Raw genomic sequence first — 23334 nt, forward strand, 5'->3', positions numbered from 1 at the left:
ACTCGGAGAGACTAAAACACCAATTCTCTGCAAACGACTCTGCTTCTGTCTGGAGAGGGCTCAGGCAGATTACCAACTACAAGCCCAGAGCCCCCCACTCCACTAACGACTCCCGCCTGGCCAACGACCTGAATGAGTTCTACTGCAGATTTGAAAGGCAATTGGACAGTCCTGAACTACCCCTTCCCACCCAGGAGGCCTCCCACCTCCCCCCCTCTACAGTGACGACTCTCTCCATTCAGGAGGGTGAAGTTAACAGAATTTTCAAGAGGCAGAATCCCCGCAAAGCAGCTGGGCCGGACTCTGTCTCTCCAGCCACCCTCAAGCACTGCGCTGACCAGCTGTCTCCGGTGTTTACCTACATCTTTAACACCTCCCTTGAGACATGCCATGTGCCAGCCTGTCTCAAGTCCTCCACCATCATCCCTGTGCCCAAAAAGCCAAGGCCAACAGGACATAATGACTACAGACCCGTCACCCTGACCTCTGTGGTAATGAAGTATTTCGAGCGCCTGGTGCTGGCACACCTTAAATCCATCACAGACCCTCTACTGGACCCCCTGCAGTTTGCCTACAGAGCCAACAGGTCTGTGGACGATGCAGTTAACATGGCCCTCCACTTCACCCTACAGCACCTGGACTCCCCAGCATCCTATGCCAGGATCCTGTTTGTGGACTTCAGCTCTGCCTTCAATACCATCATCCCCGCCCTGCTTCAGGCCAAGCTCTCCCAGCTGAACGTGCCTGATTCCACCTGCAGGTGGATCACAGACTTCCTGTCTGACAGGAAGCAGTGCGTTAAGCTGGGAACACAAGTCTTTGACTCCCGGTCCATCAGCACCGGATCACCTCAGGGCTGCGTCCTTTCTCCTCTGCTCTTCTCCCTGTACACCAACAGCTGCACCTCCAGTCATCCGTCCGTCAAACTCCTAAAGTTTGCGGACGACACCACCCTTATTGGGCTCATCTCTGGTGGAGACGAGTCTGATTATAGGTGGGAAGCGGCCAACCTGGTGACCTGGTGCAGCCAGAACAACTTAGAGCTCAATGCTCTTAAGACAGTGGAGATGGTTGTGGACTTTAGAAAGAATACAGCCCCACTCACCCCCATCACCCTGTGTGACTCCCCAGTCAACACTGTGGAGTCCTTCCGCTTCCTGGGCACTATCCTCTCCCAGGACCTCAAGTGGGAACTGAACATCAGCTCCCTCATCAAGAAAGCACAACAGAGGATGTACTTCCTTCGGCAGCTGAAGAAGTTCAACCTGCCAAAGACAATGATGGTGCACTTCTACTCAGCCATCATTGAGTCCATCCTCACCTCCTCCATCACCGTCTGGTACGCTGCTGCCACTGCCAAGGAAAAGAGCAGGCTGCAACGTATCATCCGCACTGCTGAGAAGGTGATTGGCTGCAATCTGCCTACCCTCGAGGACCTGCACACCTTGAGGACCCTGAGGCGAGCGAGGAAGATTGTGGCCGACTCCTCCCACCCTGGACACTGCCTGTTTCAGTCACTCCCCTCCGGCAGAAGGCTGCGGTCCATCAGGACCAATACCTCACACCACAAAAACTGTTTCTTCCCTTCCGCTGTTGGCCTCTTCAACAAGGCCAAGGGACCACACTGACTCTAATGACTTCCTGCTTAAAACACATTGCTTTTTGCACTGCATTACAAAATTGTATCTTGTACATTTGTATTTTTTGTAATATTTGTACTTTATATTGTAAATTATGGCAACTTATATTTTATTTTATTGTATATTTTATTTAATTCTAATTCCACTTAATACTGCTAGTTTATGTACCCTTAGTATAGATAGTCCACATATTTAAATTTTAGGTCCCTATATGTTTATTGTATGCACCTTCCTGCCAAAGCAAATTCCTTGTCTGTGCAAACTTTCTTGGCGAATAAATCCCATTCTGATTCTGATATGCAGGGGAGGAGACTTATCACCAATAAATGGTCTTACCTGAAGACTTGTGAACCAGACAAAACTTTGTAGCACAATCGCGTGTGATATATTTGTCTCCTTGTGGGCCGGCCCGCAAGCAATAAAGCTTTCTTAAACTTGTTCACCGACTGACTGTGCAATGCTTGATAGATTAATATTCCTGACACATGCCTATGCTCTGTGCAACAAGCGCCATCTAGCAATCATTACATGTCAACAAGCAACGTCCCTGTCGGTAGACCTACGGGCCAATTTGACCCCTAACGGCCCTAATGGCTTGGCGTTTCTAGTGTTAAAAAGCATACATTTGTTGCTGCTCATTTACACTTTACAAAATACTAAGAGTGAAGTGTAGAATGAAACAGGGTTCTCTTGTCATTTCCCTTAGTGCAAGAGGGAATGGTGTGGCTATGTTGGAGCCTCACATAGTTAAAAAAGTTGTTAAAAACAATTTGAAATTGGGCATTCCTGTGTAAAAATGGTCCAAACTTATATCTAACAACATTGTCACTGCCAGGCAGTATCTTAGCTGGAATTGCGATTCAAACAGTACCCTCTGCGAACTGAAAGAATGCCCCCAAAAACGTAAATAAATCTGAAATGTATTTCTGGAAAACTGGCTAATGTAACAATTTTACTAGAAGTGATCATTATGTGTCAGCAACAACGTCTCTGTCTGAAGACTAGGGGGTCATGTGATGTGACCGGCTATCCGCACTGTAAGTAGGGAAAACCGCCTTTTGCTTATCCACTCCAATCGTTTAGATATTAAATAGCATTCATTGCTCTACAATATTTATGATCATCATTATACAAGGTGTATACAGGGAGTTCCCATAGACTGGAAACATAGCTAGCTACATGTTACCACCCTGGCCTTTGCCTGTGAAGTTTCTGCAGCTGTCTTGCCGTTTTAGGTAGCTATCCATCTCCCAAAAGTTAACGAGCTTCTAAACTAATGTTTAACTATAGAGAATCGCATGTGGGTTTGTGACGTGACGTTAATGACATTTTTGACTGTTAACTTCAAATTTCGCCACAAAAACTTAAATTATGCCTAAACAGTCAAACGGAACGTTCGTGCAGATACAGGCAACGCAATTGGGACCAAGACAAACATTTTGACACCGACATTGTCTATGTACAGCAAAAACTGACAGATTTTTAAGGTTGGGAAAATAATGAATAATAATGATAACTAGAGAGGGTACAATTTCTGGTGAAATTGTAGGGTGTGCTTGCTTGCGTCGGTTGCAAGTGATTCAATTTTTACAACTGATATTTCTGTATACTTTATATAAAAATGCATACTTATTTATAAAGATTACATAGATTTAAAAGCATTTTTTTTTGCTGCTCATTTACAACTTAAAATACGAGTGAAGTGTAGAATAAAATAGATGTCTTATTTCACCTGCAAGAGGCAGCCTCATCGTTGAATCAAAACGAATACATTTGTCAGACCGGTGTAAAAATGGACCTAATCTCTATGACTTAAACGTCCTTTTAAGTTTTTCCCTTCTCGTGATATTTTAAGGAATTTAGCCTACTCATATTGCATTCATTCATGAATAAAGAACCCCCTTTGAAGATTATTCTACGACGTTACCGGCAGTAGAAGATGGAATCGCGATTCAAACAGTACCATCTGCTAACTGAAAATATGCCCCCAAAAACGTAAATAAGCTTGACATTTATTTAGTGGAAAATCGCTCATTCATAAAAAGCTCACTGGTAGAGATCATTGTCAGTAACAACGCCAAGTGCGATATAGCCCTGTGTGGAGAAGCTGCCCCGGTAAATTGTACTACTACGGTACGGTACAGTACTAGACTACTGCTGTGTTCGTCTTGGTAGCGATTGCATTGGTTGAATTGGATTTAACGTCCGTTGTACGGTTTAGGCTGAAATTAATTATTTTCATGAACAGATTGACAAAGTTTAGGCTGTGGCAATGAAGTTAAGGTTAGTAGTTAGATAGACTTTTGATTTAAGTAAGGGGAGTGCCGAACATGTTCTGTCGCCGTTTGACTTCCTACAGCTGTGTAGATGTTTTTGTAGTGTCTCGCGTAGGCTACAGCGTTTCAGTGAGCAACACTGGTTTGAAACCACAGGTAATGATAATTTCACCCACAAATCTTTTACTTGTAATGTAATGTCATAATAAATCCTACAACGAAAATGTATTTGTGAGGAATGTTTATTTTAAAGATTGAAAACAGATGCATCATAGACCACTGTAGTATGTGTTGCCCAGGCAACAGAGGCTAATGTCATGATGCTAATGCTTCAGTGAAATAGTAGACTACCGTTTCCAAAAGTGGATGTGGGCCTACTTCCTTAATAATATCAGCTAATATTGTACATTACATTTCATAATTGTGTTTCACATCACAAAGTAAAATGAGTAAATAGTTATCACCCTGGCCTCTTTGCTTGTGGCGTTCCTGCAGCTGCCTTGCAGTAAAGCTATAGTTAGCCTAGCTATCCCCCAAGTTAACAGATGTGAAACGAATGTTCTGCTACAGGTAGTCACGCGTGTTTTCGTGACGTTAGTGACGTAGTGACGTTAGTAACGTCAGTGACTGTGGCTAGCAAATTAGCCACCGTTAGCTTCACTTTTCACCACAAAAACGCAATTTCTACTTAAACCATGCAACGGAACGTAAATAAAAATACAACCAACGCAATTGCTACCAAGACGAACCTTTTGACACCGCCGTTGTGTATGTAGTCCAAATATTGACTGATCCTTAGGGGGGCGAAAATAAATAAATATATATGTGAGAGAACAAAGGTTGTGCTCTCGCCGAAGGCTTGAGCACACCCAATAATAATAATATATATGTGAGAGAACAAAGGTTGTGCCCTTGCCGAAGGCAAAGCACACCCAATAATAATAATATATATGTGAGAGAACAAAGGTTGTGCCCTTGCCGAAGGCAAAGCACACCCAATAATATATATATGAGAAAGAATATAGGTTGCGCCTTGCCAAAGCAAGCATACCCAACTAACTAAAACAATAGGTGCCTTCGCAGCTTGGCCCCTAAAACAAAAAGTGATTTACCTATTGCTATGTAACTAGGTTTGCTGTCTAGGTTTGCAAGCTAACTCCACCCGTCTAAGATGAAAGGCGACAGAGCATCAAATGAGAGAAAAGAGCACCAGTGATGACAGCAGCCCCTTTCTGAAAAGTTCCAAGATTTGCAATGCATGCTGCACTTTTTCTCTAGGTGACCGAACGCAGCCGCATACACTCTCTCCTTATTGGGAACAATTGTGGACATTGTGGACACGGGCCCTAATCAAACCGGGTTTAAATGGGGATATTTCATTAGTATATCACGGTAGGGCTGTCACGATAACTACTTTTTGTTGTGCGATATATTGCACCATTGCATTAATTGCGATAAACGATATTATTGTAATTTTCAGACCATTTTATGCCACTGATTATGTTGTGTGGGCCCTGTGTTTTTTTTTAAAGGGATGTCGTATGTATATGTATAACTTGTGATGGAATGTTGGGAGCGTGACTTTGTAGGTTATCTGCCCTTGGACAATGGGGATAACATTTTTGTAGTATGAACTGTACAATACCCAGCACGGGGTTAGTGCTTTCTGCTGCCCTGTTCTTTTACCCTCTTATGGACAGACATTCCGCTGATTGCCGTTCGAGGACTAACTAATCAGACACGGCTGCAGGCACTCAGTGAATTTGGGTGGCTGCAGCGCAAATTGGCTGCGCCATAATTAAGGTGGAAATAAGAGGACTTAGAACGGCGAGATACGACAGACCGGAGAGACCAGGCAGACCGGGGAAAGGATTCCACGACCGAGCCAAGGCCACAGGTTGGTGATCCACGGTAGCTATCCTCCGCGCTACTATCCTCATCATGTATTGCTGCTGCTACGGTTTAAACGTCGACTACAACGTCCAAGTCCAGAGGGAATGGAAGCTGAGCGGAGACATCGGACGAGTGATATTGTTCTGCGCTCTCAATCATATCAGAAAGGAACAGTGATTTCAACAATTCATTGCAGTGTGAATGAGTTTCTATGATTGCTGAGTTGCTGTTGACCATTGAGGGCTCACCGCTTCTTTGCTATTGACAGGTTCCAAAGCAGCACGGAATCCACCTCTTGACTTTCTCGGGGGATCCCGAGGAGTGACGTCATCCAGGTTGGGGAAGCCGCATCAAACTAACAGGCTCAGCCACTCGTGAGTGAACTTAAAGACACTGGCCGTGCGTCAAGTTAAAAGACCGGCTGTGGCAAGAGAACCTTTCGCCACCCCATCACCTGGGTGGACTGGTGTTGCAGCCTGACCGATCCGAACGGACATTCTTTTCTATCTGTGTGTCAGCCTGTTGCCTAGACGGGATAGCGTTAAAGGTGGGCTTTATGGGAGTTGCAGGTAGAGGCTTGGTGGTCCTTATGTACACGTGTGAGGATTGAAGTGCGGTGTTCTATCTGTGTGCAGTGATCTGTGTCTTTACGATTCCCTTAATCTTGTGTGCGGGTTTGACCGGTAACCCTTTGCTGTGTGCTCTTTGCTGTGTGCCCCTTGCTGTTTTTCAGTCAGCAGTTATGAAGTATATGGCCAAGCTCATATAAGGCGTCATATTTGAGCTGGACCATATATCTGTAGTGGCAGAGTAAAAGAACATTTCTTTTATCTCCTTCAGAATACTTTATTGTACAAGGATGGAATGGCAGTTTGGGAGATACATTTTCTTTGGCAATTTGTACTGTTTGTCAAAAGTTTGTAGCATATTTGTAAATTCTGGTTTTTCGACCGTGTTTAATGGCTGCATCTCTTTGGCTATATAGCGAGTTACGCTATCCGTGAGTGTGCACCATTTCGCGCTGTCATGTTTATATTTGCACTGTCGGGAAAAGGCATCTGTAACAGATAACTGTATGGAAGACCCCTTTCCAGCTGCAGTTGTTGTTCCCAGTTTGAAAAACTGGGGTGGGATGGATGGTTATGTTTTAGGTTAGTTGTGTTGCCTCTTTTCGTTGCCACTGTTTTTAAACAAAGTCGATATACCGGCTCGTTCACGTTAATTGGCTCTCATCTCATTCGGCTTAAAGCCAAAATGTTCCCACACCGGAGCTGAAGATTGCAGCTTTGAAACCAAGTCCATTTGGACTTGTTCTTCCTAACTAGCTGTAGATGTCCCGAAGCAGAACTCTTTATAACACAGTGGGTTCACGCCTTCTCTTCAACTGTCGGTGTCCGCGCTGTGTGTGTTTGTGTGTGGAGACGCTAGCCCCGCCTACGCTTTTGACACAGAAAGCAGACACAACAGAGGCAGCGGGATCGACTAAAATGTTGGTGACATTCGTTTTTATGTAAAAATGAATATAATCATAATTTTTTAATATAAAAATGATCACTTGCAATATATCGCGGAACCAAAAATTATTGCGCTAATTTCCATATATCGTGCGATTAGTCAATATATTGACTATCGCGACAGGCCTATATCATGGCTGTTAGGGTTTGTAATGTTTTACTTTTTATAAAGGCACAACGGAAACTTTGTGAAAGCTGGTGGTGATCCGATCGGCACCAAGTTATTCAGCAAACAATGCACAAGTGTCACATTAGCTAGTGGTTTCAAAACAACAGTTGATTACATGCTTCATCATGCTTTAACCTTGAGAAAAAAAAAGATGGGTAATGTGGGTATGCATTCAGCCAACATTCTGTTGCTGTAAATGGGGTGTAGCAATTTTACTATGGATTTGATGACTCTGATGACACAAATTGATAATAAAGTACGCAAAATAACAGCGAACCTCCTTGACATTACCTCTTACAGTGAATCAAGGAAAATATTTAATGTACAGTTCCCATTTGCATTCTCCCGTTACTTTCCCTACTACCAAACGGCAATGAAAAGAACACAGCATAATTCCCATACTCTCAATGTGTTCACCTTGATAGTCTAGCAAATGAATCAAGACATTCCTAGAATTAGCCTTTGAATACAACATTTACAGTGTTTCTCTGTCTCTCTGGAAAAAAAAGCTACAAGGCACATTTGAGTTTCCTTTTTCAGTTTGATTTTCCTTTTTCATGGTAATGTTCAGGAATGAAATATGAATCCAAATACAATGAGTGCACAGAGCTGTAGCCTACACTAAAATCATGTGTGTGCTGTGCTATCTGGGTTTGTGTGTGTGCGTGTTACCTGGGGAGCGGAAAGCCAGCCATATTTGTCCTCAGTGTGGTTCATGTCCCGGTCAAAGGCGTAGAGCTGGCAGTAACGGAGGTGTCCCATGTCCACCAGGTTATACTGCCTGCGAGCGTAGTGGTAGCTCTCACTGTTTCCCTCCCTAGGAAAATCCAGCCACTCTGGATGACCAAACTCATTCCCTGCAAGTCAGGAAGGTTAGACGATTAGCATGTCTGTTAGACGTTGCCACGATAACAACTAACAAATGGAATGCCATAGTTATAGACTTTTTAGGAATGCGTCAATTTAGCAGTGAAGTTGTTAAATGATGAATACCACATATACACTATACTGCCAAAAGTATTCGCTCGTCTGCCTTCACAGGCATATGAACTTGAGTGACATCCCATTCTTAAACCATATGATTTAATATGATGTCGGCCCACCATTTGCAGCTATAACAGCTTCAACTCTTCTAGGAAGGCTTTCCACAAGGTTTAGGAGTGTGTTTATGGGAATTTTTGACCATTCTTCCAGAAGTGCATTTGTAGAGAAGAAGGCCTGGCTCGCAGTCTCCACTCTAATTCATCCCAAAGGTAGGACTCGACAATAACGATGGCCCAGTAAAAAGTAAGGTAAGGACAGTTAAACTAGCAACTCACTGTCCCGATCGGGCCACTGCAAAGCATTGATTGAAAAATAATAATAATTGCATTGTAAAACTTAACATCCTGCATATATGTTTAGCTATCTGATAAATGCATAAATAACTTTGCAGCTCGTGGAGCGCACCATTGGCCAATCAAGAGTTGAGTAGTGAGTGACGAGTGATTGTCTAATTGTAATTCTCTAATCGCAATACATTTTTGAACAACTGGCGTGAGACTGGCGAGAGACACTGAAGTGAAGATGGCAGCAAAGGAGCTCAAACGGAAGCAACCTTTTTTATGGAAATAAGATGTCCATGTGTCGTCTGTCGTATTTTCCCGTCTAAAGCAGACAAAAGTGGATCTTTTTACACAGGCACCGACAATTTTCTAAAACAATCCCTGACCAGCCATGCTAATAGCAGACAGCACCTGGTTTGTGTGACAGCTAAGCGGGTGGCTGACAATCCATCTTCCGGGCCGTTGACCATGCTGGTCAGAAATTTAAATGCAGATGCCCATCATGTTATTGCACATTTACACGTTTACATTTAGTCATTTAGCAGACGCTCTTATCCAGAGCGACTTACAGTAAGTACAGGGACATTCCCCCCTGAGGCAAGTAGGGTGAAGTGCCTTGCCCAAGGACACAACGTCAACTGACACGGCCGGGAATCGAACTGGCAACCTTCAGATTACCAGCCCGACTCCCTCACCGCTCAGCCATCTGACTCCCCCACGACTGCACGACTTATAACAATGGCTATCATGTTATTAAGACGGACCAGCCATTCGCCTTGTTCCCCAGGGCTATTGAACTGCAGCAGAAGAATGGTGACGACTTGGGTACTCAGTATCATACTGATGAAATGCTATGGAAGCTTTTATATTAGTATTGAGGGACCAGAGGTTTCACAGTTTCAGCCAGACAGAGTTGTGCAGAGATGGCTGTCAGCAAGGGAGAGAGCACATCATGTTTGAGGTTAAAAGTTAATTGACTATAGTCATATATTACCTTTTTATTTTTTATCACTAGAAATGTGATTTCATTTTAGTTTTTTTATACCCAGGATGTGTTTGATAAATGGTTAAACATGTTAACAGAATAACATAACTTATAAGTCTTTGGTTTTGTTGTAATGATACATTACAACTTTTGGAGGGGGGGGCAGTAAAAATTGTCTTGGGGATAGTAAGTTTCAAACCCACTGGCCCATTGGCAAAAAATGTTAATGTATTATATCGGGTTGAGGTCAGGACTATGTGCAGGCCAGTCAAGTTCTTTCAAACCAAACTCGCTCATCCATGTCTTAATGGCCCTTGCTTTGTGCACCTGAATTCAATGATTTGGATAGCTGAGTGAATAATCTTTGGCAATATAGGGCCCTATTTTAACGATCTGAAACACAAGTATCAAAACGCAAAGCGCAAGTAACTTTTTGGGCGGGACTCCGGCGCTGTTGCTATTATACCGGCGGGATAAATGACTTTGCGCCTTGCGCAGATCTAAAATGGGTTGGTCTGAAGTAGCTACATTACTAATGGGTGTGGTTTGGGCGTAACGTGCAATAAACCAATCAGAGCATCATCTCACATTCCCTTTAAGAGCAGACGCTTGTTCCATGGCAGATTGCTATTATAACGGTGGATATGCCAGGCGCACGCCAGGAGCCGAGGAGACTGACGTTCTCGTCAGGCCGTAAAAGATAGAGAAGTGACATTGTATGGGAAAGGCAGAGCAGTTTTCTCATTGCACCAAGTTGCCCACTCATGCTGCTCATTCAAATTCTTAGTCTTGTTTTATATATATTTTATTTTTGAAATTGTGCTATTTTTAAATTGTTTAGTTCTTAGAATTAGTTTAACCATTGTACTTTTTTACTTAATTTAAGACCCGTATATGTTTATTGTTTGCATCTTCCTGCCACAGTAAATTCTGTGTTTGTGTTACATACATGGCGAATAAACAGAATTCTGATTGGGATGGGAGAAGAAACCCACACAAATTAGCTTCGGTTAAACAGGCGTGGGAGAAAATTGCCACAATTGTTACAAATCAATTTCACATGCATAGAGATTCCTCATGAAAATCTTTTTAATCATTGACATGAAAAAAATGCAATGTAACGTAGCTTCGCAGGAAGAACACCCTGGCCTCGCCAGCAGTGCGCACGGGCCAAGCATGCACCCTTAAAATAGCATCTGAATAACCCGCCATTGACTTTAGACTACGTTTTTCCTGGTCTGTGGTGGAATTGTTTTTCTGAAACTGCAAAATACCACCAGGGAACGTTTGCGTCCGAACACGGCTCCTTTTTTCGCTGAACCGCCCCCCGGGAGTGCAAGGTAATTCCCTAATTTACCGACATGCGTCTGTGGAGGGAAAAGTCTGCTTTGCGTCGAGTGCAAACTAGGAATGATACTAGTCAATTGCGCTGGGTGCAAGATAGGGCCCATAGTGTATATACATTACAATTGAGTCTGAAACTCAAATTCAGTTTCCACTTCAAATGCACATTCCCTTTTTGGAAGTGTAACCGTTTCTACATTCAGCCTTAAGAGACATATAAGACTGCTTTGAGAGACACATCTGCAGACTGATTATAAAAGCTACAAATGATGGCCATGGAATCACATAATACTTTCCAACAAATAATTACAAATAATAAGACACATTTTTGCAAAGATTTACCAGAATCAAGACCGTGTTTAGATGTGTGAGAATTACCATAGGGGTTTTAACTATAGCCAGCATTTTCTGGCAACTTTGATGCTATCACATGAGTTAGATGGCCTATTCTGTACAGAACACTGTGAATCTACAGTATGGCAATGTTTGCATTGTGCTTTACACTGGGCGACTATGTAACAACATTTAACTTCCGTCCAGGTTGATTTGCTGACAACAGCATCTACATCAGTTCATTAACCTCAGCAACAGGTGCAATCTTCAGTTAAAATTTAGTAAGACTACATTTACATTTTAGTCATTTAGCAGACGCTCTTATCCAGAGCGACTTACAGTAAGTACAGGGACATTCCCCCGAGGCAAGTAGGGTGAAGTGCCTTGCCCAAGGACACAACGTCAGTTGGCATGACCGGGAATCGAACTGGCAACCTTCAGATTACTAGCCCGATTCCCTCACCGCTCAGCCATCTGACTGAGCGCTGAGGGGATCCCATAAGACTAGTATAATTTCTGAAAAGACTGAGGACCGTTTCAGCCCATTTTATTTTTAATAGTTTTTGCCTTTGTATCAAAGTATTAAGCATATTTGGGGATGTTATTCAACTTCAACTCTTTAAAAACTAAGGGTTTTTCACGTGACCTTTAGTTCCAAAATGCTAACACAGGCTTTGCATGACCCATTGCATATTGTGGAAAACAAGAATACTTTGAAATAAACAACATACATTCAGGAGTTAATAATAAAGCGCTATCAGTAGGAACAAACTGTACAGTATGTCTGCTGACCAATAACATGTTGACATACCCATGAAGTTGAGGTAACCCTCTCCTCCCAGACCATGTGTGAGGAGTCGGATCATCTTATGGAGCTGCAGTCCTCGGTCAATGACAGGAGTCATGGGACTTAGTGAGCTCATGTTGGTGTACATCTCCTTATCCATCAGCCAAAAAGCTAGCGTCTTGTCCCCAACCAAAGCCTAGTTTACACGGGCAAGAACAAATACTTCAGAACTCGTCAGATTCAGCAATTCGATTCAGTTGAGGCATCCATAATGTGTTGGGAAAGGGCAACCTGGTCATGGCTCTCGGCATAAGCAATACACTTCTCTCCGTAACGCCTGTTGGTCAGTGTGTAGACGACATTTCCCATGTTCCAGTCTTCATCCATATATTCCTTCAGGATCTGTGCATTGAGAAGGAAGATGTTTTAAAATAAATTAAAGTTTCCACCTAAATTTTTTAATAAAGGAGCTGAGCATCTATAGGTAGCTTAGCATTATCCTGTCAACCTGCTCTCAGGTCTGCTGTGGTCACATTCAGACCCTGTTAAAAAAGAAAAGCGCTTACTGAAACTACAGAGAATATAACACAGGGTTCGTACAGATACTGTATAATGAAATTCCAGGACTTTCTAGGACTACAATCAGAGATCTCATTTATCAAACATATACTTTATTTACTTTAAATTAATCCTTATTAAACCTACAAATGTTATTCAATCAAGAGCAGCGAGTGATTCTCTTTTTCTTTGATTAACATTAATGAGACGGACAGCAGTGGGTTTATTAGACGGCTGTCTCTTTAAGACCTGACGCACATGTCGCGGATCTGACACAAATCCGGTTTATTTCCAGCTCTTCACCTTCATTAAAGACTTTGAAACTCATTTAAGACTGTGCTTACGAGGATACTCGCAAAAAATTCCAAATGGTACTGGCGCGCACTGTCTTAGAAGAAGCCGCTTTTCTCTGTGTGCGCGCGCGCGAGTCAGGTGTGTGTGCAAAGAATGCCGCTTCAGACAGCGCTTCTTCAGAACCGAATTGATTTCTACTTTGGCTTTTATCGTGCTTGAAAAACACTTAAATGAATTGAGAGGATGATCATATGCTATAATGCATACCAAAGAATGCCAGAAAAAAAACGTATGTTCCTTTATTAAATTAGCAGGAGGTGGGCTGAGGCGTAAATTTTGAGCGAAAAGACTGTATTTATGTTTTATAGAAAAAAAATGAACACTTCAAAATTACTTTTTAAATTCATATATACTGTACTTTTCAAGTACCTCGTCATTAATATAACTTTTCAAGGGTTTTCCAGGACTTACATTTCAAAAAGTCATATTCAAGTAGCCTACTTCAAGCACCTTGTAAGAACCCTGATAATAATACAGCTGAGAGGGGACTAAATGCCCTGACCTCGCAAATTGCATTTCTTCTTGCAATTCTGGCAAAATCTGACGCAAGGTCTTTGAATTGGTATTGGTACAGGAAAAACGTTGAGCTGGGAACCCATTTAAATTAAGGGTTAAAAAAAGATTTGGGGCTGGTATTGCCATTTCATAGAGGGCAACTTCAACATACTGCAAGAAATGACTAAGACTGGCTTTAAAGTTTCCAAGTGCGAGGGTCCCAAGTTCTTGTGATGCGGAGGTATATCCTGGGTAAAAGCTTTTGAAAGACTGATTAATGCACATCCAAATGGATTATCAGTAAATGTGTTCATTTATTAACACTAAAAGCAGCGGTTTTCCCCATTTCTATCGTCACTAGGTGGTCAAATGACCACTGAGTCTTCCGAAAGGGACACTCTTACTGACAAATAAGTATAGCTTGATGGCACTTCTTGCATGGGTTAGGGTTAAGATCGGTGCTTGGCGCTTCTAAGGATTGACACAAAAAAATCACGGAAACAAATCACACACTTATTTGCTAATGGTAGGCTAAACCATTAATGATTATAATAAAGTAGGCCAAATAAAAGGAGATGCATGGGCGGGGGAAACTGAGATTTCCATTTCGAATGTATATGCTCCAAACGAATATGATCCAGGTTTTTTCAAAGAAATTGCGAACATCATTGCAGACAATTCAAAAGGTATGCTAGTAATTGGAAGGGACCTCAATGCAGTGCAAGATGGGAAAACGGACAGGAACCCAATAGAAAAAGGACACCAAAGTCCAAAAACACACACTGAATAATTTATTCTCTGAACTGGGACTTGTAGACCCATGGAGAACTAAAAACCCTAAAGGGAAAGATTTCAGTTTTTTCTCTAATGTACAGAACAGTTATTCAAGGATTGATTTCTTATGTTTCCCTCAACAATACATTTATAAAGTGATAGAATGTCATATTGAACCTATAACTCTGAGTGATCATGCCCCAATCATACTGAAGATAGACCTGGGCATGTACTCTTTTTTCAGATATTGGAGGTTGAATGTATCTTTACTGAACAACACAGAAGCAGTGGAGGATTTGAGACAACAATTGAAAGAATATTTTGAGACAAATGATAATGGAGAAGTTAACCCGTCAATTTTATGGGAGGGAGCAAAAGCAGTTATAAGAGGGAAAATCATAAAGATCATCACAACTGAAGAGAAAGAGACTAGAGGAACAGTTGAGCCTAGAAAACAAGATAAAGCTCCTAGAAACACAACACAAGAATAATAGATCAAGTAATACTGCCACAGAACTTAAAGAGGCGAGAAAATCCTTGGATTTTTATATCATATATCCTTGGATCCTTTTATCATATAAAGCAGAGGGAGCTCTACGATTCTTCCGACAGAGATATTATGAGATGGGCAACAGAGCCAGCCGCCTCCAAGCTTTCCAACTTCGCAAGGCTCCTGCCAGCCGAATTGTCTCTAAGGTTGTTCATCCAACATTGGCAAGAACAGTATCTCATCCCAAAGAGGTAGCAGATGCATTTGCATCATTTTACGAACATTTGTACAAAGAGCCCAAATCACAAACTACAATAGACAAAACTCACACCTTCCTAGCTAATTTAAACCTCCCCGAATTTTCAGAAGAAGTCTCACTAAACATGGTAACACCAATTTCAGAAATAGAAATAAGGGATGCAATAAAAAGATTGAAAAATAATAAATCCCCAGGAGTGGACGGGTTCTCTGGAGAATTCGATAAATGCTTCATAAATGATTTGGTGCCGATCTTAACAAGGGTGTTTAGATACGCTCTCTCCAAGAATGACCGTCCTGAGACATGGTCACGGGCCATTATATCTGTTATTCATAAAGAAGGAAAGGACCCAACTCTCTGCGAAGAATATAGACCCATTAGCCTGATATGTAATGACCAGAAATTATTGACAAGTATTTTAGCACGAAGAGTCCAAAAACATATTACAACGCTGATTAACCCGGATCAAACAGGATTCAGGTGCTAATAATATATGAAGAACCCTAAACATTATTACCTGTGCTAAGAAAAATAAGCAGACATCAATGCTCAGAAGTTTTGACGCACAGAAAGCATTTGATACGATGAACTGGGACTCCTTGTACAAAACACTGTCTGCAATGGGATTTCACCCAGAGTTTGTAAATTGGGTCAGGGCCATATACAAAAACCCAAAGTCGCGTGTCAGAGTGAATGGATGCTGTTCTGAGTTCTTCGACCTGCAGAGGGGGGTGAGACAAGGAGACTGCCTTAGTCCCTTGTTCTTTGCTATGAATAATGAAAATGGACAATGGCCTATACAGCTAACGGGAAGGCTCAATGTGCACTGGTCACAGGGATTTAGATACCTGGGAATTATCTTTACAACAGATTTATCAAAACTGTTCACGGTCAACAATAGAAAATTGATGTGCCACACAAAAGCAGACCTCACAAGACGGGAAATCCTGCCACTCTCTCTGATAGGGAGAATAGAAACGATAAGAATGAACATCCTGCCAAGATTGCTCTTTTTTTTCAATCACTACCTATATATGTTCCTGCAGCCACTTTTACTGCACTGGACAAATGGTTATCCAAATGTATATGGCAAAGCAAAAAGGAAAATAAAAACCCAATTACGAGCAATGGTTGCTTGGGTATCCCAAGAACTATACAGACACTATATGGGTAGGAATGGAGCAAAGTGAATGCCCAGATACACCACTGGACTCATTCCCATTCCTGAATTTAGACCACTGTGGGAAGAATAAGGTTACCAATATATGGGTTATAAATACTCTAAAAATATGCTCATTTGTGAGGAAAAAATTAAAACTCCCCATGACTATATCCAGAGCTATAAGAATAGCAAGCAATTCAGAATTTTTTCCTGCTAGACTGGACAGGCGTTTTGAAAGATGGAGGGAGAGGGGTATAGTAGCACTGGACCAGCTGTTTGAAGGAGGTGTGTTGAAGTCATTTGAACAGCTTAAAGAGAAATATGAGTTACCAAACCTAGACCTTTACAGATATTTACAAATAAGACACTATTTACATACACACAAAGAATGGGAAAAGCTCTGCTCACCACCATCCAAAATAGAAAACCTCTTCATATCGGCAATTGAAGGAACAGTGAAAGCAAGGTTTATATCACATTTATACAGGATATTGCAAGAAGAATTAAAGGAGAAAATGTCAAACTTTCTCTCTCAGAACAACCTGCTTGACCCCAACCAATCGGGCTTCAAGACTGGCCACTCCACAGAGACTGCCCTCCTTTCAGTCACCACTGCCCTCCAGTCTGCCAGAGCGGCTTCCAGGTCATCCGTCATCATTCTGCTGGACCTTTCTGCAGCATTTGATACGGTTAACCACCAGATCCTGCTCTCCAGACTTTCTGAGATGGGCATCACTGGCACTGCACTCCAGTGGATCTCATCCTACCTGTCGGGAAGATCCTACCAGGTCTCCTGGGGAGGCAAACTGTCAGGCCCTCGCCAGCTCTCCACTGGTGTCCCACAGGGCTCCGTCCTTGGACCCCTCCCTCTTCTCTTTGTACACCACCTCACTTGGGCCAATCATCACCTCCCATGGCTTCTCCTACCACTGCTACGCTGATGACACGCAGCTGTACCTGTCGTTCCCCCCGACCGATCCGGGGATCTCAGCTAGGATTGAGGCCTGCCTCACAGACATCTCTGCCTGGATGACCGAGCACCACCTCCAGCTGAACCTCGCCAAAACAGAACTTATCATCCCCGCTAAACCCTCCATCTCCCACGATCTCTCAATCACCCTGGGATCTGCGACGGTGACCCCTTCATCCTCTGCCAGGAACCTTGGGGTTACCATGGACGAAGAGCTCTCCCTCACGGCCCACATTGCTGCAGTCTACCGGTCATGTAGATTCACCCTCTACAACATCCGGAAGATCAGGAGATACCTGTCTGAGCACTCCACCCAGCTGCTAGTCCAAGCACTCGTCCTCTCCAAGTTGGACTATTGCAACTCGCTGCTCGCTGGTCTCCCAGCATGTGCAACCCGCCCTCTTCAGAGGATTCAGAACGCAGTGGCCCCCCTGGTCTACAATCTACCCAGACGCTCCCATGTTACCCCGCTCCTCATCTCTCTCCACTGGCTACCTATCATGGCCCGTATCAGATTCAAGACCCTGGTACTGACCTTCCGAGCAGTGAATGGGACTGCACCCGTCTACATCAAGTCTCTCCTGCAGCCTTACACCCCCACCCGTCACCTACGGTCTTCTTCAGACAACCGCCTGGTGGTCCCACCGCTCAAGACCGCTCGGTCCCAACACAAGCTCTTCTCCTGTCTGGCCCCCCAGTGGTGGAATCAACTCCCCACCTCCATCAGAGACACTGACTGTCTCTTCAACTTCAAGGCACAAGACGCACTTGTTCCGGGAGTACAACGGTACTTAGGAATGGTTCGCTTGACCCGATGTTAGTTTCCTCAAGGATCACAATGACTCTTGCTTAGAGACTTGCTGCTCTTGAGGTTAGTGGTAACTGATTTAAATTTTTGTACTCGCTGTGATATATTGTTTTTATTATTGTTGCTTGCTTTTTCCACAGGTACACTTGCACTTATAGCGGTTCATGTTGTTTAATTGTAAATTGTTTAACTACATGCTCTTATGGTTCTTCCCTTTGGCACTTACTTTGATTGTTCACAATGTGTGCTTCATGTTTTGGCTACTCGCAATGTTTTTGTGGCTATCTTGTTGTTATGATCAGTGACCTATGCACTTTGTAAAGCTCTCTCTTGGAAGTCGCTTTGGATAGAAGGGTCCGCTAAATAAATAAATGTAAATTTGGATATAAAAGAAAAACGGGAACTGCGTATCTATGAATAATTATGTTTTTATTTTATTTTATAGAATACAAGTACGCAGTGGCATAACTACATCTCTGACGTTGATAACAAACCCAACCGTTTAAAAATCGGTTGAAAATTGAGCAAGTTATGGTTATTTAAAAAGTACATGTAGCAACAACACAATGTTATGGGTGAGCGAGTTGACTGTAGCAAGATGGCCGCCATGTGCGGACGTTCGACTCCGTTGGCCGGCAACGCGGACGAGACATCTAGCCTTTATATATATATATATATATATATCTATGGCTCTGACTAGCTAAGAACTACATCGTTTTGTGTTAATTATTTTGATACTCATAGTCATCTCTAATTGCTGGTTAATAGCTCTCTATATTACTCTTAACGGCAGAGGGCTTGGCTGTTACGTGCCAAGAAAAGTACATTTCCTCTTGGCCACGGCGAAGAAACTGAGTTCATGTTGGGCAAACAGCTCTTTAAGTACAAAGAATTGGCACTGCGTTGTGAATGTTAAGTCTGATGTTGTAGTTGATGTTTGTGGCAGCCAACAGCAAACACATATTCGGAGTTATCCTTGTTGTTGAAATTATGAGGTGAAAGGTCAAATTATTTCATGTTATGTATAGTCCTTGGCTTGCCTATGCGAATGTTTAAAAAATCAGATGTTTTGAAAAAGGTGTGAAGAGATAACTGGTGTTACTGGGACACTCACCGCCAGACACTGTAGGATAGGAACTCTGAAATGGCTCCTGTTTTCTTTTTATTTCTTTTTATTTGAGAATAATGTGCATTGTGCCACTGATTTAAAACAAAATATATATATATATATATCTTTATATTCTATTTATATTTTTATATATTTTATTTTATTTTAAATATTCAGTCAAAGTAAAGAATACATTTCTCTTAAAGTTTGCATTTGTGTATGTGTATTTGCTTTGGTAATAGCTGTAGCTTAATACAGGTTAAATGGGAAAAATGGGTTTAGTCAACAAAGTCATCATTTTACTACTTAACATTTTGTACTAAGTTGAGCTAAAAACTAAGTAAAGACAACAATATTTTTGTAGTTGGGGCAATCACATTACTGTTGACTCAACAAACTCTCCTTTAACATCATTTTTTGCTCCGAACACAACAGCGGATGATGAAACAACCGCTGCTGAGCTGACCAAATTATTTATTTTAATTTCTACCCTACGTCGCATATATGTGATTTCGAACATTCCAACTGAATATTTTCCGATGGACAAGAACTATGCCACAAACGCTTTAGTATGGCTTCAAAATGTACTAATGAGAAGGCTAACAAGACAACACTAGCATGGTAGTAGCATTGCTACGAGTATTTTGCTAGCTACCTTAGCCCGGAAGCTAACTAAAGCTAGGTAGCTAACGTCACTGTGTTCAATCCCGACCGCCGTAAACTCCTATTGTCAAAACCCGAAGTTTCCGACGTCACGCAGTTTCCGGTCTTTTTGCTAGCATTTTCTTCTGCGATTGCCAGCAAAGTGTAAGTAGTATTACTTCATGCATATCAAACAATCTACGTGTCAAATTTCATGAACATATATGGACGTTTACATGTCAAAATACTATAGGAAAGTTACTTTGATGAGAGAAAGCCGAAAGACCACTCGGCGACACTCGGGCGACGCATGGGCGACAATCTTTACTCAGAAAAGTGTTTCTGTGTTGTCATCGTACTGCTACTATGGGTTAGCATATGAGTGTATTTCAACGCTAGCTTAACACTACTTTGTCTAGCCAATGAAAATACACGATCATGTGTGACGTGATCTGTAGACGAGGGGAGGAAGGGAGGGGGGCAGGCAAAGTTTGCTTGCCCCCCTCCCTTCCTCCCCTCGTCTACAGATCGTCTACAGATCACCCCTCCTTTCCTGTGTGACGTGATCTGAAGTCGAAGGGAGGAAGGGAGGGGGGCAGGCAAACAAGTTTGATGTCTGAAAAGAAAAGTTGCGACTGCGGAAAAAACGAACAAATAATCGAACAAATAATCGGAGCACTATCAGGTTTGTTTTGTAGATCTGAAACCTAAAGGCAGATGATACCACACATGGTATCACACCATGTGTGGTACCAAGGTTGGGACGAGGAGCTGGATGACGAGGATTATTTGAAATGTTGTGTCCAGATTAATTTTGAATTTTCTTTTAGTCTGTTTTGTATTTAAATAAATGTTCAGATTTTCAAAGATTTGCACAAGTCATTTGTCTTTTGCTAACCGTCCTGTTATCTTTGACCCCATTCAATGTTTAACGTCTATGATTGACTTTTGCTTAATATTTCATGACTTCCTAATTTAATGGGGACACCTGAATAAACGTTAAATTAACATGATATGTTTTCAATGTTCTGTACACATGCTGTACGCATCGGTGTTCTTTGGATAAAAGATGTTTGTAGGTTTTGCAAGGGACTGACATGAGATGAGTTTAACAAAACATCCAGCAGGTGGTCTACACTCAAATTGAGCTTTCATTGCATAGTTTGGAGATGTTGAAGCGTGATATCTTATTGTGAAGGACATAACTACGTTCCCAGATATGTTGACAGAATTGATGGTCAGATCAAGTTAATATCCCCGGAAAAACAGCAGCGGCGAGTGTTTACTACGAGGATAGAAGTGCGGTCGGGTTTGGACAAGGGTAGCGCACGGCTAATTTACCGGCGCCAGCGTCCTTTTACCGGCTCTAGTAAAGGCTAAGCTAACTCTAAAACCTAAAACAATATTTAGCTCGAAAGGTAAGAAGTTAAAGCTTAACGTGACATCATTAAATCAACTGAGCTTCCGTTTGGCGGGTTTATGGAGTAGTCGCAAGGACGGTAGGCTCCCACAAAACCGTTCACACATTTTGACTAAAACCTACCATTGAGTTAATATTTCTGTTGTTTTATATCCCATTTGACACTTAAATGTTTTCATATTTTGTATAACATACGATGGCGAGTAAGTCCGGGAAAAGCTCCAAAAAGGATACAGGGGAGATAGCCTGACCTTGGATAGCATAACTGACCTGCTGAATCACCATACTGCAAGACTATCGGCCGAGTTTAAATCCTCATTTCAGATAGTGGAATCTAAATTGAGCTTAATACAGTCTACATTGGAAAATCAAGAAGAACGCATAACATCACTTGAAACAGCAGCGGAGGACGTGGCTCAGCGCGTCACAGACCTGGAAGAACGGTGCTCAACTTTGCAGGTTAGCAACGAACATCTCCGCTCCAAGGTCTGCGATCTGGAGGGGCGCAGCCTGAGACAGAACATCCGCGTGGTGGGCTTGGAGGAATCGGTCGAGGGGACTCGGCCATCGGAATTCTTTCCATCCTTTTCTCTGCGAGGTCTTCGGGCAGCAGGTGCTGCCAACACCTCCGGAAATCGACAGGGCTCATAGCAGTCTGGCACCCAAGCCCAAGAAAGGAGGAAGACCGCGTCCGGTGATCATGCGCCTTCACAAGTATCAGGTTAAGGAGCTAATTATCCGAGAGGCACGCAAGCGAGGGACACTTGAATATCGTGGCCAGCATTCTATAAGATCTGGAGCCCTTTTCTTGACAGTGTCAGCACATAATTGAGGACTAGCCTTCTATAATTGATGGTTTACCTTACTGCGCACTGTGGCTTTTCTGATTTTGAACACAACAGAGATAAAGTTTGGTCAGTTGTGTTTTTTTTTTTGTGTTTTTTTCCTGTATTGTTTCTTTGTGTGTTTGTTTTGTTTCTGGTGGGGGGATGGGCGGTGGGAAGTGGTGGGATTTAAATTGTATATTGTATACATGTCTTGTTTGCAATGAGATGAGAAATCAATAAAAAGACAATTGATCAACAAAAAAACAGCTAAAAACGTGATACATTTCGGAAAAATAACTTACGCTTTGGGGACCGTCAGAAATATTTAGAACTCCCGTGTCTAAAAGGTAAATATTAGTTAATTCCCGGGCAATAGAAAACATACATTACGCACTTACTTTCGTTTTCGAACTTACAGCATGCTGTAAGATCGCCTATACTTGTGCATTGCTTGGTATCATTGTTCCCGTATCAAGTGCAGCATATATTCCAGTGTGGTTTATACTCAATTTACAAACACAAAGCTGACATTCTAGTGGGGTGCGGTTTATAGAAAATGCGTCTCATTTTTTCCGAAAAATACGGTAGTCTAACGTAAACGTTACAGTATCAGTTTCAGGGTTGACAGACTTAATTTGATTGCTATCACAGACCTACCTACACTGGTGGCTATGGGCTCTGTTTACAGGTAAAATATTTTGAAAGAATAAAGACATCATATAAATTTTGCCTCAGACCACTGTGTTCTATTTGAAATTCTGCGGGTTTTTGTTGGAATTCTGCGCTCGTTTGGGCCTGCTTATAATTTATAATAAGAGAAACGGACAGACTACAGGGCTCTGTGACTCCTCGATGCGGCCAGCCACACTTTTTTGTCTCCACTCACGCACAAGACTTCCTCCTAAGGGGCGGATCTAGAAAAATATTCATGGGGTGGCAAGAGGGTGGCAGGAGATTTTGAGAGGTGGCACCCCGTGGCAGAAGTGTGCGAGATAAAAATGACACAAACTAAAGGCTTTGCAACATGTATGCATAGTCAGTGAACACTCAAATGAATGAGGATTATAGGTCGCATGACTAAAAAGCTATTGAAGTTTGAAGATATATTTTGAATAAAAAAGTATTTTTTAATAACCTGACATGAAAATGAACAAAGTAAAGGCTGTGCAGCATGAATGCATACATCTTCAACAGTTTAACA

The 23334-nt window shown here is 42.3% G+C and overlaps 1 protein-coding gene across 1 annotated transcript in view; it reads right to left on the reverse strand.

Annotated features, from left to right (window-relative positions):
- LOC136945817 (1,4-alpha-glucan-branching enzyme-like) overlaps positions 1-23334 on the reverse strand; it is a 157921-nt gene that overhangs the window by 35663 nt on the left and 98924 nt on the right. Inside the window, exons 11-13 of the mRNA XM_067239891.1 lie at positions 12558-12668; positions 12291-12462; positions 8165-8349 (exon numbers count right to left, since the gene is read on the reverse strand). Coding sequence (XP_067095992.1) covers positions 8165-8349; positions 12291-12462; positions 12558-12668 — 468 coding nt within the window. The remainder of the gene's footprint in view (positions 1-8164; positions 8350-12290; positions 12463-12557; positions 12669-23334) is intronic.

This window comes from Osmerus mordax, chromosome 7, assembly GCF_038355195.1.
Source record: "Osmerus mordax isolate fOsmMor3 chromosome 7, fOsmMor3.pri, whole genome shotgun sequence".
Lineage (NCBI taxonomy): Eukaryota > Metazoa > Chordata > Actinopteri > Osmeriformes > Osmeridae > Osmerus > Osmerus mordax.